Source organism: Chrysemys picta, chromosome 8, assembly GCF_011386835.1.
Source record: "Chrysemys picta bellii isolate R12L10 chromosome 8, ASM1138683v2, whole genome shotgun sequence".
Classification (NCBI taxonomy): Eukaryota; Metazoa; Chordata; order Testudines; family Emydidae; genus Chrysemys; species Chrysemys picta.
In genome coordinates, this window is record NC_088798.1 from 28,556,587 (window position 1) to 28,569,679 (window position 13,093).

The 13,093-nt window shown below is 38.4% G+C and overlaps 1 protein-coding gene across 3 annotated transcripts in view; it reads left to right on the forward strand.

The window, feature by feature from the left end:
- Positions 1–3,188, forward strand: part of PRKACB (protein kinase cAMP-activated catalytic subunit beta) — a 118,728-nt gene extending 115,540 nt beyond the window's left edge. For all 3 annotated transcript variants that reach the window (XM_005294436.5, XM_005294435.5, XM_005294438.5), the window contains exon 10: positions 954–3,188. In XM_005294436.5, coding sequence (XP_005294493.1) covers positions 954–1,079 — 126 coding nt within the window. In that variant the 3' untranslated portion in view covers positions 1,080–3,188. The remainder of the gene's footprint in view (positions 1–953) is intronic.
- Positions 3,189–13,093: the final 9,905 nt, after the last annotated feature.

The window sequence follows — 13,093 nt, forward strand, 5'->3', positions numbered from 1 at the left end:
TGAATAATGTGGAACAATTGTCATGAGGGGTCCTGAAAGTTATATGTTTGAGCAACATGTATGTGAAGCTGCTGGGGGAGATGGTGAAAAGATGTGGATTTTGAGCCGGTATATATGCTGATGATTCACAATACACCCCTCCCCCACCCCCCATTACACACCCTTCCATTATATTCAGTGCAAGCTCTCTTCTTTCCTAATGCCTGGCTGAGATAGGGGCATGAATGAGAGCAAACTAGTTGATGTTCAATGCAGACAAGGTGCTAGTAAGAAAGAGAAGTGTCAGGCAGCTTCAGCTGAAGTGATGTGTGCTCCTGTTATTGGATATTGCCCAGTCTTTTGGATGGGTTTTTTTTAATCTGGGAAGTTTGGATCCCAAATTGTCCCGGGACCCCTAGGTAGTGCTGCTAGCCAGGAGTCCTTTTTTCCATCTCTTCGACCATTGTGATAGATTCTCTTGCATGCAGTCCTCACTGCATTATCTCTATCTTTATCATCTCCAGGAAGCAGAATATTCTCAACAGGGAATTCATTTTCCCTTGTCTGTTGGAATCTGAGTTTTTTACCTTCCAAGTGCAGCATAAGAAATAGCTGTATTTGCTTAGGCTTTTGTTTGAGATGGTGACTGAGAAGGGTGGTAATCTTTCTCTGGACGAAAGTAATTTTTGTTGAACGTCTGTCAATAAGTGATATGATGTTTTTAAATTTCTATGCATGCATCTAGACGCTTCTTGATATGTTCGTTTTAGAAAGCCCTAAGTAAATGTGATAATGGATTATATTGGGTAAAGTTATTCTGATTAAGCTTTCTCACTTGCCAGTGATAAAGAAGTGCTGGTGGAGGATCAAGGTTTTTTTTATGCCTGTTACCATATCAGTAAATCTAAAAGGTAGATTTTTACTTGTCTGCTCTTTTAAACTGACATCTTACATGATTTTTCTCTCAAATATAGGTAGAAGCGCCATTTATACCAAAGTGCAGAGGACCTGGAGATACCAGCAACTTTGATGACTATGAAGAAGAAGATATTCGTGTGTCTCTAACAGAGAAATGTGCAAAAGAATTTGCTGATTTTTAGTATGTGTAAGAAGACAAGATGACATCAGGACTTACATTGGGATCTTTGCACTCTATTAACTGATGAGGTGAAGCTGAGACAGTCATATGTCAAAACAGTTACCTAGTTACTTCATTCCACAAAGCTGACTGAGGTCTTTATTGCCATCTTCCATGTGTGCAGTTTGCACCAACCCTTATAACTAGGCACAATTAAGCAAGCACTGTTTTGCTGTATCACAGAATACTAGACCACTTTCCTACTTATCTTTGGTTTCTGTCGTTTCATTTGATTCTGTGTAATGTTCAGTTCCCCCTTTTAAAATGAAGTAGTTTTTTACCCAAGAATGCTCCATTTTATTTTGAATAACGTATTTGTGTGAGTGGAATGGAAGGTGTTGCGGCTACTGTGATTTAGACTGAAGTGAAAGATAAGTGTTGCTTCTAGTCTGTGCCAGCCAATACTTCTTGTCTGTCTTGTATCTGAGACTACAGTTGATTCTATATATATATATATTTTTGGTAGCTCAGACTAAATCTAGCCAACATTTTTAGCATTTTTGAAGGTAGTATTTATCGCCACATAAGTCTATGCTAAATTAACTTAAAAACATTACTTTTTGGAGCTTGACCAAAATTAGCATAAATTGGACAGCTTAAGTAGGGGACAGTAGCTAGACCTTGTGTCTTGGTTTTCTACATACCTGCAGTTCTCTTCACTGCCTCCTTCCTTTGTATTCCTCAGCTGGGCAGTAGGTAAATATGCCATAACCTGACTGTGCCATGGGAAGTACGCAATCTCATTGAGCAGGAACAGTTCCACCGGGTCCCAGACCATATTTAACCAAGTAAATTACCAGCATTTCAGTCAGTAGGTATTAAATGGGTTTTTAACACCATAAACCCTAAACTCTTAAAAGAAGTTTTGGTCAGTATTGTAACAGAATATGGCTAACTAAAAAAAAGCCAATGTTGTGTCTCCTAAAGTATTCCTAGTTTAATGCCCTTTTTTGTTAACTTAAGGCATTGGTTTAAAAAACAAAATCAAAAAGTGCTCTGCCATTAGCTATGAGGAAACAAGTGGGTTTAGCAAATCCGAAGTAATATGGATGCATTGCTAGATGAATATAGTTGTTTTGTTTTGTTAGCTGTTAAAATAAAAGAGGTTATTGCCAAGTTTTTATTCTGGTATACTATATTAGTAAACTGAGGATGGAGAACTGCTATGAACATTTGATTTTTAATTACAGTGCTTCATTCATGTGTAAAAGAGACATAGTTAAAAACCGCCACAGTTGTTTTCTTAGTTACGTTGTGTCTTCATTTCTAACCTACTTCCTTTCAATGAAACAGAATGTATGATCACACAGATGTAAGAATTTGGGCTTGTATACTCTCACCAACTGACTTAAGATACTGCTGCCATGTACTAGCTTTTGGCACTTTTACACATTTATTTCAGTGTTTATTAATAATCAGTCGCTCAGCACATTATTTTTTGCTTTTAAACTTATCCATACTATTTTTATTTGTACACTTGATTCTGGATATCTCAGTGACCTGTCTTTAAAACAGCACATCTAAACAGTTTAAAATAAACTAGGCTCATATTTTATGATCAATTTACATGCATACAAGGATGACTCGTTTTTATTAAAACCGATCTATATTGATACATAGCTATTGTATTTGTTTGAATGTCAGTGCAGATGAACCATTGACATTACATCCTTTTAATCTGTATGACACTCCTTTAAGAAAAGCCTTTGTAGACATTTTACAAACCAGTATGAGCTGTACCATCCAACATTCTGTATGTCTTTAGGTTGTCAAACATTTTTGCACAACGTCATTAGGAGGTTGACACTGATTGCAGCCTTTGTCCACCCATATTTACATATGTACAAGAAAAGTATAAGATACTTTGCTGTAGCAAATTTTATGTAATAAAAATATATCATCACATTAATAAATTAAAGAAAAACTCTTTGTATAAAAAATGTTAAAATCTTTTGTATTTCATTTAGACTGAGGACATGCTGTTGTATGCTAGCTGTATGCGATAAATTCTACAGTAACTTTGTTGTCGTTTATGAACTTTAAAAGATTTTAATAAATGCTGGAGATCACAGTTTGATTGTTTATTATTTTAATTTTCAGTCATTTATAACCTAATATGGTTCACAGATTTTCTATTCTGTGAAATACAGTGATCATTCACCCTGGGTGTACAGTAAAACAGAGGAATCTAGGGCATTGATTCTAACATGTCTATTTGATATCCAGATTAAACTCTAGATGGGCGTAAATTGAAGCGGCCATGATGATATGCTATTTCTGAATTGTATCAACAAGCGGTTAACTATGGGAAGTAAAATAAATTTCCAACATGGCATAATAAACATCAGTACGGAAATGAGACTTTATTTGGGGGTGTTAGGGAAGAGAAGGAGCATAGTTTCCATGGCATTAGTGAGTACATTTGACAATGTGAATATTATGCAGTTCTCTCCTTTAAACGCAGCCATAAAAATATAACCACAAGACTATCATGATACTTGTGTTTAATTTCAAAATCTCTTTTTACCATATAAAAAATTGTATATCTAAAAATAAGGGCTTGTTAATTTTACACAATTGAGGAGTTAAGTGTTGAACTATAAGGTAATTTTGAACTGTACTCTAGTTATATGCAATTTCATTTCCAACCTAAAGGATTGTATCTCATTAAGTAAATTGCTTTTTTATTCTCTTGTCAGTGGCATTAAACCCCTTATTTTTAAATAGTGTTGAAAATATTTTACTTTTTTTGCAAATTATTAGATGTTAAGTACTGCAATAGTATGAAATGTAGTAATTTGCACTTTTGTATATAAATGTTTATCTATAACACTGCATGAAATATTGTGCTGTTTCTTTTTGAACCAGAATGTTGTATATTAATTAATTGTACCACATCACATACATGGTTTCTTAAAATTGAATTTACTAATAGCAGGGAAAGACTCTGAGTAATGTACTGAACATACCAGGTTGAGCCTATTAAATTCCACACTAAAGTTGGGTGTTTTGAAGAGGATGGTACTGGTTGAAGGCACTGCCAGAAGACAATGAAGGTTGGATTTTTTAAAACAGAGACCAAGCTAGTCATTTAAATGCAAATAATTTTCCATATTTAGCATCTCACATTTATTCCTTTTTTTTTTTAATTTAAAATAATTCTCTTACGAAATAATCTCTGTGGATTCTTGTTGTACAGACTGTGTGCCTTATAAGCCATGAAACTATTGATAAAAGTAAAAAGTGTTATGGAAGCTGGCTATCATTTATCCACAGGGTATTCTGCAATTCATGTTTTAAAAGGCACTGCTGTCTGTCTGCACCTCGGCTCCTTTTTTCACATTGTTGTGGTCACAGAACTTGAAAAAGCTTATTTTATGCTGCTATAGGCCTATTGACTTTGGTTTTGTATTTGTTAGTTTCCTAGTATAAACACCGTTTTACAGTTTAAAGATTTTTGTTTGTGCTTTTTTTAGATAAATTTGTTGCAGTCTTCTAGATCACATGTGTCTTATGCTTCTCCTGCACTGTATTGAATGAACACAGCCTGTCAAGCAGCAGATTAGAAGATGTCATCCTAATCTGGAAATGACTCCAATAATTTTTTACCATTTAGGAAGGGACTGTTTGCCATCAACCTTGGGACAGTCACTTTTTACTGCCGGGTTCCAAAGATTATAGAATGAGGCTATGCTTTTCAGTTGCCAAACTGAATTCTCCTTTCTCAGCTCTTATTAAGGGAAACCACCTTCCATAAGAAACTGCTAAAGGATTTACAGATGGGAATCTATAGAGCTGGTCTGGCAAGGATAATATGGAAGTTCCCTTACTTGGACAGCTGGCTCAATTGGGTCAAGGTGTGATCTAGTTTCTCAAGATAACTTTCCTCTCTGTCACTTTTTGAGGTTGAGGGTGAATGAGTAAAAAGCTGTATTGAATCTGAGAGCTCCTGTGCTAACATTTACACAGGTTTCTGCAGACTCTAGAAGGGCTTGTCTGATTCAAAGAAATTTGTAGATCTATTTAGGGCAATCACCCTTGCATCATCAGGACTCTGCACTCCAATCAAATTCTGCATAAGGATGCTAGACTGGGTGGCTACTTACACTTTCCTGTGAAGTCATGCAAATGATAACATGGATCTATTTCAATGCTCCTACAATTCAGTTTTAAACATTTGTTATGCTTATATAAAAAGCACAAGATCTTTTTATAGGAGCAAAGGCAACACGCCCCATTTATTGAGAATACAGCAATTCTCAATGCTTTGCACACACGCACACACACACACACACACACACCATGCACCCAGTCCTGCCAATCAATGTTATAGTTACCAGTCCAGAGTCTGGATCAATCTAGTGGCCAGCCAGATTGGTCACAGAGGGGAGCTGGGCTCTGTCGGTCGCGATCCGATGCTCCTGGAGTTGTTGGTAAGACGAACCCAAAGCCTCTGTTGAAGTCTATAGACTTTGCTGTGTCAGTTTATGATTAGTTACTCCTCAGTGGGTGTTATCTTTTGATGGTCCAAAACACCTTCGGGAGGGTCAATCTGTCTGGTTTCGATTTAATCAATTATCTTGTGTTTTAAGGGTGCTAGCCTTCACCTCAGGGTCATCAATCTGCCCCTCTTCAACCATGGATGCGTGTTGATGGTTCTCTGGCGTCTTTAAGTCTCTTCAGTCTCTTCACTCCTCCTCCCTTGACCATCTGGCTTCAACAATGGCCTTCACACCTTACCTTTGCCTGATGCATGCATTCCTCATTCACACAAACAGTTCTTTACAGAGACCTTCAAAAGGTAACACATAGCAGTGTTTTATGTTGAACAGGAAAAGCATCGTAAATTAGGCCTTACTATCTTGCAACTATCTTTTCCTACATTGGGGCCTTCGAAATTCCTCTAATCTAATTAACATAGACACAGACAAGATCCTGTCTGTTACTGGCAAGGCATGAATAAAATGGCTAATATTAGTATCCACTATCGTATTCATTTATTCTAATACCTTAATTCTTACTATAAAACATACACTGTATATAGTCAAAACATAACCAATTATATAGCCCAGTACCCCCGGTACAGCACATTGGTGACTCTCAGTCTGGACATGGTTCTGTGATCTGAGGCAGTCAAGACATCACTCCTGAGGTCGACCAGTACAAAACCCTTTCTTTTTGGATTGTAGAGGTGACGTGTTTGTGGTACTCATTCGAGTCAGCTTGTGACCCATGAAATGTGTAAGCAGAAAGAGACTCAGTTACTTCCACACACACGAAGCCACCCCTTACTGTTAAGGGGTTTGTTAGAGATCTGTTAGAGATTTTGGTTGTAAGGTTTGCCCTAAAAGCATTCCTCTTTGTAGTCAGAGGCAAGATGGTGCAGATTGCCCCTGTGTTATCTGTGAAAATCTAGTATCTGATTTGCCAAGGTAGAGAGGCCCCTTTCATTGCCACCTCCTTCCCCCACAGCATCCCTCACTGCATAAAGGCACATTGGGGAATTCCATAGCATGGGGTGCCTTATGTGGAAGCCCACCATCAGCAGGTCCAGTTCACCCTAACGAGACCACTATTGATGAGAATACCATGTAATCTTTCAATCTAACATATCTCAAAGCAGCTGAACCCATTTTACTTTGCAAAGTACTTGAGTGTAAATTTTACCTGAATTTTTAAAAAGTCAGTGTTAATATTTGAATCTGTTAGAGCAGTCAGCTATCAGCAAGTAACATGGTACAAAATTAGGGCCAATGTCAGGGAAGTCATTAAGTGACCTTTATTCTGCTATTGCTTGTTAATTAGTAATGACCAATTTTAATTTTCAGTGCTTCAAATTTTAATACATACTAGTCTAGTGTTGCTACTGTTGTAATAGACTTGTACTGTTTGCTGCCTTGATTTTAGCCCAAGCAATACTTCAGTAATTATAGCTGTGCCTGTTAAGTTTCTAGAATTCATAAAGAACCTTGGAAAAGCTTTTTGTTTTGAATTAAAAGTAAAGATTTGATTGGGAATGAGCTTGTGAAGATGCATAATATGTCTGATCAATTGCTTAATCAACAGCCCTGTGGAGAGCTAGACAGCAGACTGGGCAACAAGCAAGCAGTTAGGGTAAGTGTTTACAAGTCGTGATCAGGTAAGAGTTGTGGCCTTTCAACTCAAAGTGGTAGAAATAGTAAATCCACTTTTTAACGTAGTTAGGGCTGACTCCAAAACGATCTCTCAATACATAGGAAACTCAATCAAAACGGTATTGTTAGTATGTGCACTTTCCTTAGCTTTTTCTTCTCAGAAAAGAAGTTTTTCCTTGCAATTACTCAGTTTAGTCCTCTTAATGAGCCTATCGTATAATATTCCAGCTAATACCAAATTTGTGCAATTAAGACACAATTTAAGATTCTCTGTGCTCCTCTCATAATTGGTCTGCAAATAGTTTAAAAAAAATCTGATTTTCCCACTTTAATAAATGGCAGGGGAATTCTTAGTGAATTGATTCTTCATGTCTTTTTATTACTCCAACTATTTTATAGAGAAAAACATGGCCATTTCAACCTCCAGGCCCTGGCAAACATAATATTATACAGTAAATGGGGCATACTATGGAAATGAAGTTCCAAAATACTTTAGCATTCAATCAAAACAAAAACCATACTTCTATTTCTGCTTAGCTTCTCTGTAACAAGATGACACAATTTAAATAAACTGAATTGGCCAGTAGATGGCAATATTCATTAAGGTCTGGATCAGGACAAATAGGAAAAGTTCACATATTAACTTCTGAGTTTGTGTGAACAAACAAGCCTGTGTAAAATGCTTGTTGAAGAATCGTAGGGAACAGAAATTTGCCTCCTTGGACATGTATGTCAGATAACATACTACACACAGCCAGAGATGAAGTAAGCCGGTACAGCGTGCCGGACTGGACCGGCTTCCCCAGGCCTGCGATTTAACAGGCCTGGGGCTCCCTGCAGCTGCTGGAGCCCCAGGCCCTTTAAATCGCCACCTGAGCCCTGCTGCCAGAGCCTGGGGTAGCGGCGGCAGGGCTCCAGCGGTGATTTAAAGGGCCAGGAACTCCCGGACGCCACTACCTCAGTGGAGCCCCAGGCCCTTTAAATCTCCGCCCAAGCCCTGGGATAGCAGCGGCAGCCAGGAGCCCCCGGGGCTCTGTCGGCAATTTAAAGGGCCTGTGGCTCCGCTGCGGTAGTGGCGGCTGGAGCCCTGGGCCCTTTAAATTGCCCCTGAGCCCTGGGGCTCCCAGCCGCCTCTGCAGCTGGTAGCTCTGGGGGTGATGTAAAGGGCCCGGGGTTCTCAGTCACTGCTACCGTAGCCAGAGCCTTGGGTTCTTTAAATCAAGATTTAAAGGGCCCACCTCTTCTGGTTGAGGCCACGCCTCCTGCTCAGGACTCTAGTGTACCGGTAAGTCCTTTAAGTTACTTTCACCCCTGCACACAGCATTAGTAATAAATACTTAGTGCTTATATATTAATAGCTTCAAAATGTTTTGCAAATATTAACTTATCCTCACAACACTCAGAAGCAGGCAGACATTTTCCTTGTAGGGCAACTGTGTTAGAAAAGTTAGCGACATCACTAGAATGCTAGAGTTCCTGGGTAATAGCCTTGGACCCAACCTTCCAATTCACACCAATGTATTTATTCAAACCTCCAACTTCTGTGATTGCAGTATGCCTTTGTAATTATCTGCATCATTATAAAACATGGTATAGCTAACAAATGAGGCCAGCCTCTTCTGGCTATCAGTGACACGAAATACACATTTCTAAGGTGATATTTTATTAATAAAGTATAATTGTACAACAGATTTTATAGCAATATTTGTGTTTAAACTGCAATCATGCATTCTTATATCAATAACCATCTTTAAAAAGGAAATGTTTGAGTCCAATTTGGACAAAAGCAGCTCTTCATATTTCATTCCATCAATAGTAATAAAGCTGGATATTCCCCGATTGGTAAATCTTTTTGGAATAAGTCGCCCAGCCCAGCTTTTTTATAATTTGAGCAGCGTGTGATCCCATTACTGTTACGTGCACTTCAAAGGTCAGGAGCTGACTGGCATTTGACTGACAGACTTGTATTTGTTCTTCAGCTTTCGCCCCAAGCCAAATAATAAACTTGCCATGAACAGAGAACCTTAAAGAAAAAAGATGAAAATCTCAGTACTATGCTGTCCTCAGTTCAAACAGCTCTGTACCAAGCAGCCAGTGCAGAGGATGAAAAGGCAATATTCAGAAGACCTCAGTGCCATGATCTTGGTTTTTATATATAAAAAATTACAGTAATGCCAAGAGACCAAAATCAAAATTGGGTCTCCATTGTGGTAGGCATGGTCTGAATGCGTAAGACTGGTCCCTGCTAACTCTCTGCATTAGTGTGTTAATTTTGAGGCCATCTTGTGCCCTGAATGTTAACTGTGAAGAAGGGGGAGCCTGCATTAAACCCCCAAATAACATCATTGTTGTTCAATAAGCATCTGCGGTAGGAATTGGAAGCAAACTAAGCTCTAAAACTGCAGAAAAGAGATGTCTGGCTTGAACTCCAAAAACAGCATTGGGTTTTATTGATTTTATAGTGAAGTATTACAAAAGGTGCCAGTCTGGGCACCTTTATTTAAAGTAATGCAACAAAGGGGTTGCTGGGTTCTGGAGGCTGAGAGAAGGGGAAGGGTAGAGTGACAGAAAACACCCGTAAAACTAAGCCCACAACCACCAATATTCGTATGTCTCTTATTTTGACTTGGTCGGGTTCTGACCTTTAAAACAACACTTTAAGGCCCAAAATTTCAAATATAAGAGCCTAAAATTAGGTTCTAAATCCACATTTAAGAACTTAATAAGTGGCCATATATTCAGAAGTGTTCAGCTCCCACTGAGTTAAAAATCTGGCCACTTGGACCTTAGTCCAAGGCCCAGTGAAATGAGTGGGAATCTTCCAATTGGTTTCAGTATGTTTTTGGATCATGCTTTTATTTAAGAGACCAAATGTGGACTTAGGCACCAAACCTTAGGTCCCTGCATTGAAAATGTTAGCCTAGACACTTCATATATTTCTTTGGTCTTTCATAAAATACATTCTAGCCCCACATCCTTTTTATCTTGGAAATCTTTCATTTTAAGGGTATTTTGCTTGCCAAGTGGTCTTGCATTACCCTTTGTTCTGAAACTTATTGCATTTTGTATGTTTTGTGTTTCCCACATCTGTACTTAACTTTACAGTCAAATAGGTGTGATAGGAGAGAATCAACATTCCTTGTGTCTCTGTTGTAGAGTCTGGGGGTGATACACTCAGGAGATCATATCAGCAAACTTTTTGGAAATTTTAAATGACCATTTATTTAAAAGCTGGACACCAAACAATATGAAATCCTTCAATATAAGAATCAATGAGAAACTTATGGAGAAAGTGTTTGCAAACTGACTGAGTAAAAAAGTCCTATAAACAGCTGAATGTTGATCAAAATAAGATTTATCTATATTTGGCCATATAATTATTTGGATAATAATTACAGGCAAAAAGCATCAATCAATGTTAATCTAAATTCTAAAAGACCCAAAGCACCTGGAGGGGAGAAAATTAAGGAACAGAACAGTAACTGAAGACGGTCTCAAAATTATCCATTTTAATTTTTTCACATCAATATTGCACAAATGTATATTTACATAACATAAGAACATAAGGACGGCTGTACTGGGTCAGACCAAAGGTCCATCCATCCCAGCATCCTGTCTACTGACAGTGGCCAATGCCAGGTGCCCCAGAGGGAGTGAACCTAACAGGTAATGATGAAGTGATCTCTCTCCTGCCGTCCATCACCATCCTCTGACAAACAGAGGCCAGGGACACCATTCCTTACCCATCCTGGCTAATAGCCATTAATTGACTTAACCTCCATGAATTTATCCAGTTCTCTTTTATACCCTGTTATAGCCCTAGCCTTCACAACTTCCTCAGGCAAGGAGTTCCACAAGTTGACTGTGCACTGTGAGAAGAAGAACTTCCTTTTATTTGTTTTAAACCTGCTGCCCATTAATTTCGTTTGGTGGACTCTAGTCCTTATATTATGGCAACAAGTAAATAACTTTTCCTTATTCACTTTCTCCACATCACTCATGATTTTATATACCTCTATCATATCCCCCCTTCGTCTCCTCTTTTCCAAGCTGAAAAGTCCTAGCCTCTTTAATCTCTCCTCATATGGGACCCTCTCCAAACCCCCAATCATTTTAGTTTCCCTTCTCTGAACCTTTTCTAATGCCAATATATCTTTTTTGAGATGAGGAGACCACATCTGTACGCAGTATTCAAGATGTGGGCGTACCATTGATTTATATAAGGGCAATAAGATATTCTACGTCTTATTCTCTATCCCCTTTTTAATGATTCCTAACATCCTGTTTGCTTTTTTGACCGCCTCCGCACACTGCGTGGACGTCTTCAGAGAACTATCCACGATGACTCCAAGATCTTTTTCCTGATTTGTTGTAGCTAAATTAGCCCCCATCATGTTGTATGTATAGTTGGGGTTATTTTTTCCAATGTGCATTACTTTACATTTATCCACATTAAATTTCATTTGCCATTTTGTTGCCCAATCACTTAGTTTTGTGAGATCTTTTTGAAGTTCTTCACAGTCTGCTTTGGTCTTAACTATCTTGAGCAGTTTTGTATCATCTGCAAACTTTGCCTCACTTTTTACCCCTTTCTCCAGATCATTGTTGAATAGGATTGGTCCTAGGACTGACCCTTGGGGAACACAACTAGTTACCCCTCTCCATTCTGAAAATTTACCATTTATTCCTACCCTTTGTTCCCCGTCTTTTAACCAGTTCTCAATTCACGAAAGGATCTTCCCTCTTATCCCATGACAACTTAAATTACGTAAGAGTCTTTGGTGAGAGACCTTGTCAAAGGCTTTCTGGAAATCTAAGTACACTATGTCCACTGGATCCCCCTTGTCCACATGTTTGTTGACCCCTTCAAAGAACTCTAATAGATGAGTAAGACATGATTTCCCTTTAGAGAAACCATGTTGACTTTTGCTCAACAATTTATGTTCTACGTGTCTGACAATTTTATTCTTTATGATTGTTTCACCTAATTTGCCCGGTACTGATGTTAGACTTACCGGTCTGTAATTGCCGGGATCACCTCTAGAGTTCTTTTTCAATATTGGTGTTACATTAGCTATCTTCCAGTCATTGGGTACAGAAGCCGATTTAAAGGACAGGTTACAAACCATATTTAGTAGTTCCGCAATTTCACTTTTGAGTTCTTTCAGAACTCTGGAGTGAATGCCATCTGGTATTGGTGACTTGTTACTGTTAAGTTTATCAATTAATTCCAAAACCTCCTCTAGTGACACCTCAATCTGTGACGATTCCTCAGACTTGTCACCTACAAAAGCCGGCTCAGGGAATCTCCCTAACATCCTCAGCCATGAAGACTGAAGCAAAAAATTCATTTAGTTTCTCCGCAACGACTTTATCGTCTTTAAGTGCTCCTTTTGTATCTCGATCATCCAGGGGCCCCACTAGTTTTTTAGCAGGCTTCCTGCTTCTGATGTACTTAAAAAACATTTTGTTATTACCTTTTGAGTTTTTGGCTAGCTGTACTTCAATCTCCTTTTTGGCTTTTCTTATTACATTTTTACACTTAATTTGGCAGTGTTTATGCTCCTTTCTATTTACCTTACTATTTTAAACAGTAAGTTACAGAAAACAGTATAAAATGCTTGGCTTTTGAATATCATTTCTGGTTAAGATAATGCCTATTGCGTTTTTTTAAGAAGGGACTGGTGAGAGAAGATGGGAAAATAGGTTAAATTTCTAACATATAACCAACATTTCTGTCATAGCAGCTAATGACCATCTATAAGCTCTTCTTTGGGTGACTGCACCGGTCCATTCCATTGTAGGGTCTGTGTGCTCCAGTGCACAGCTCTCCGAGCAGTAC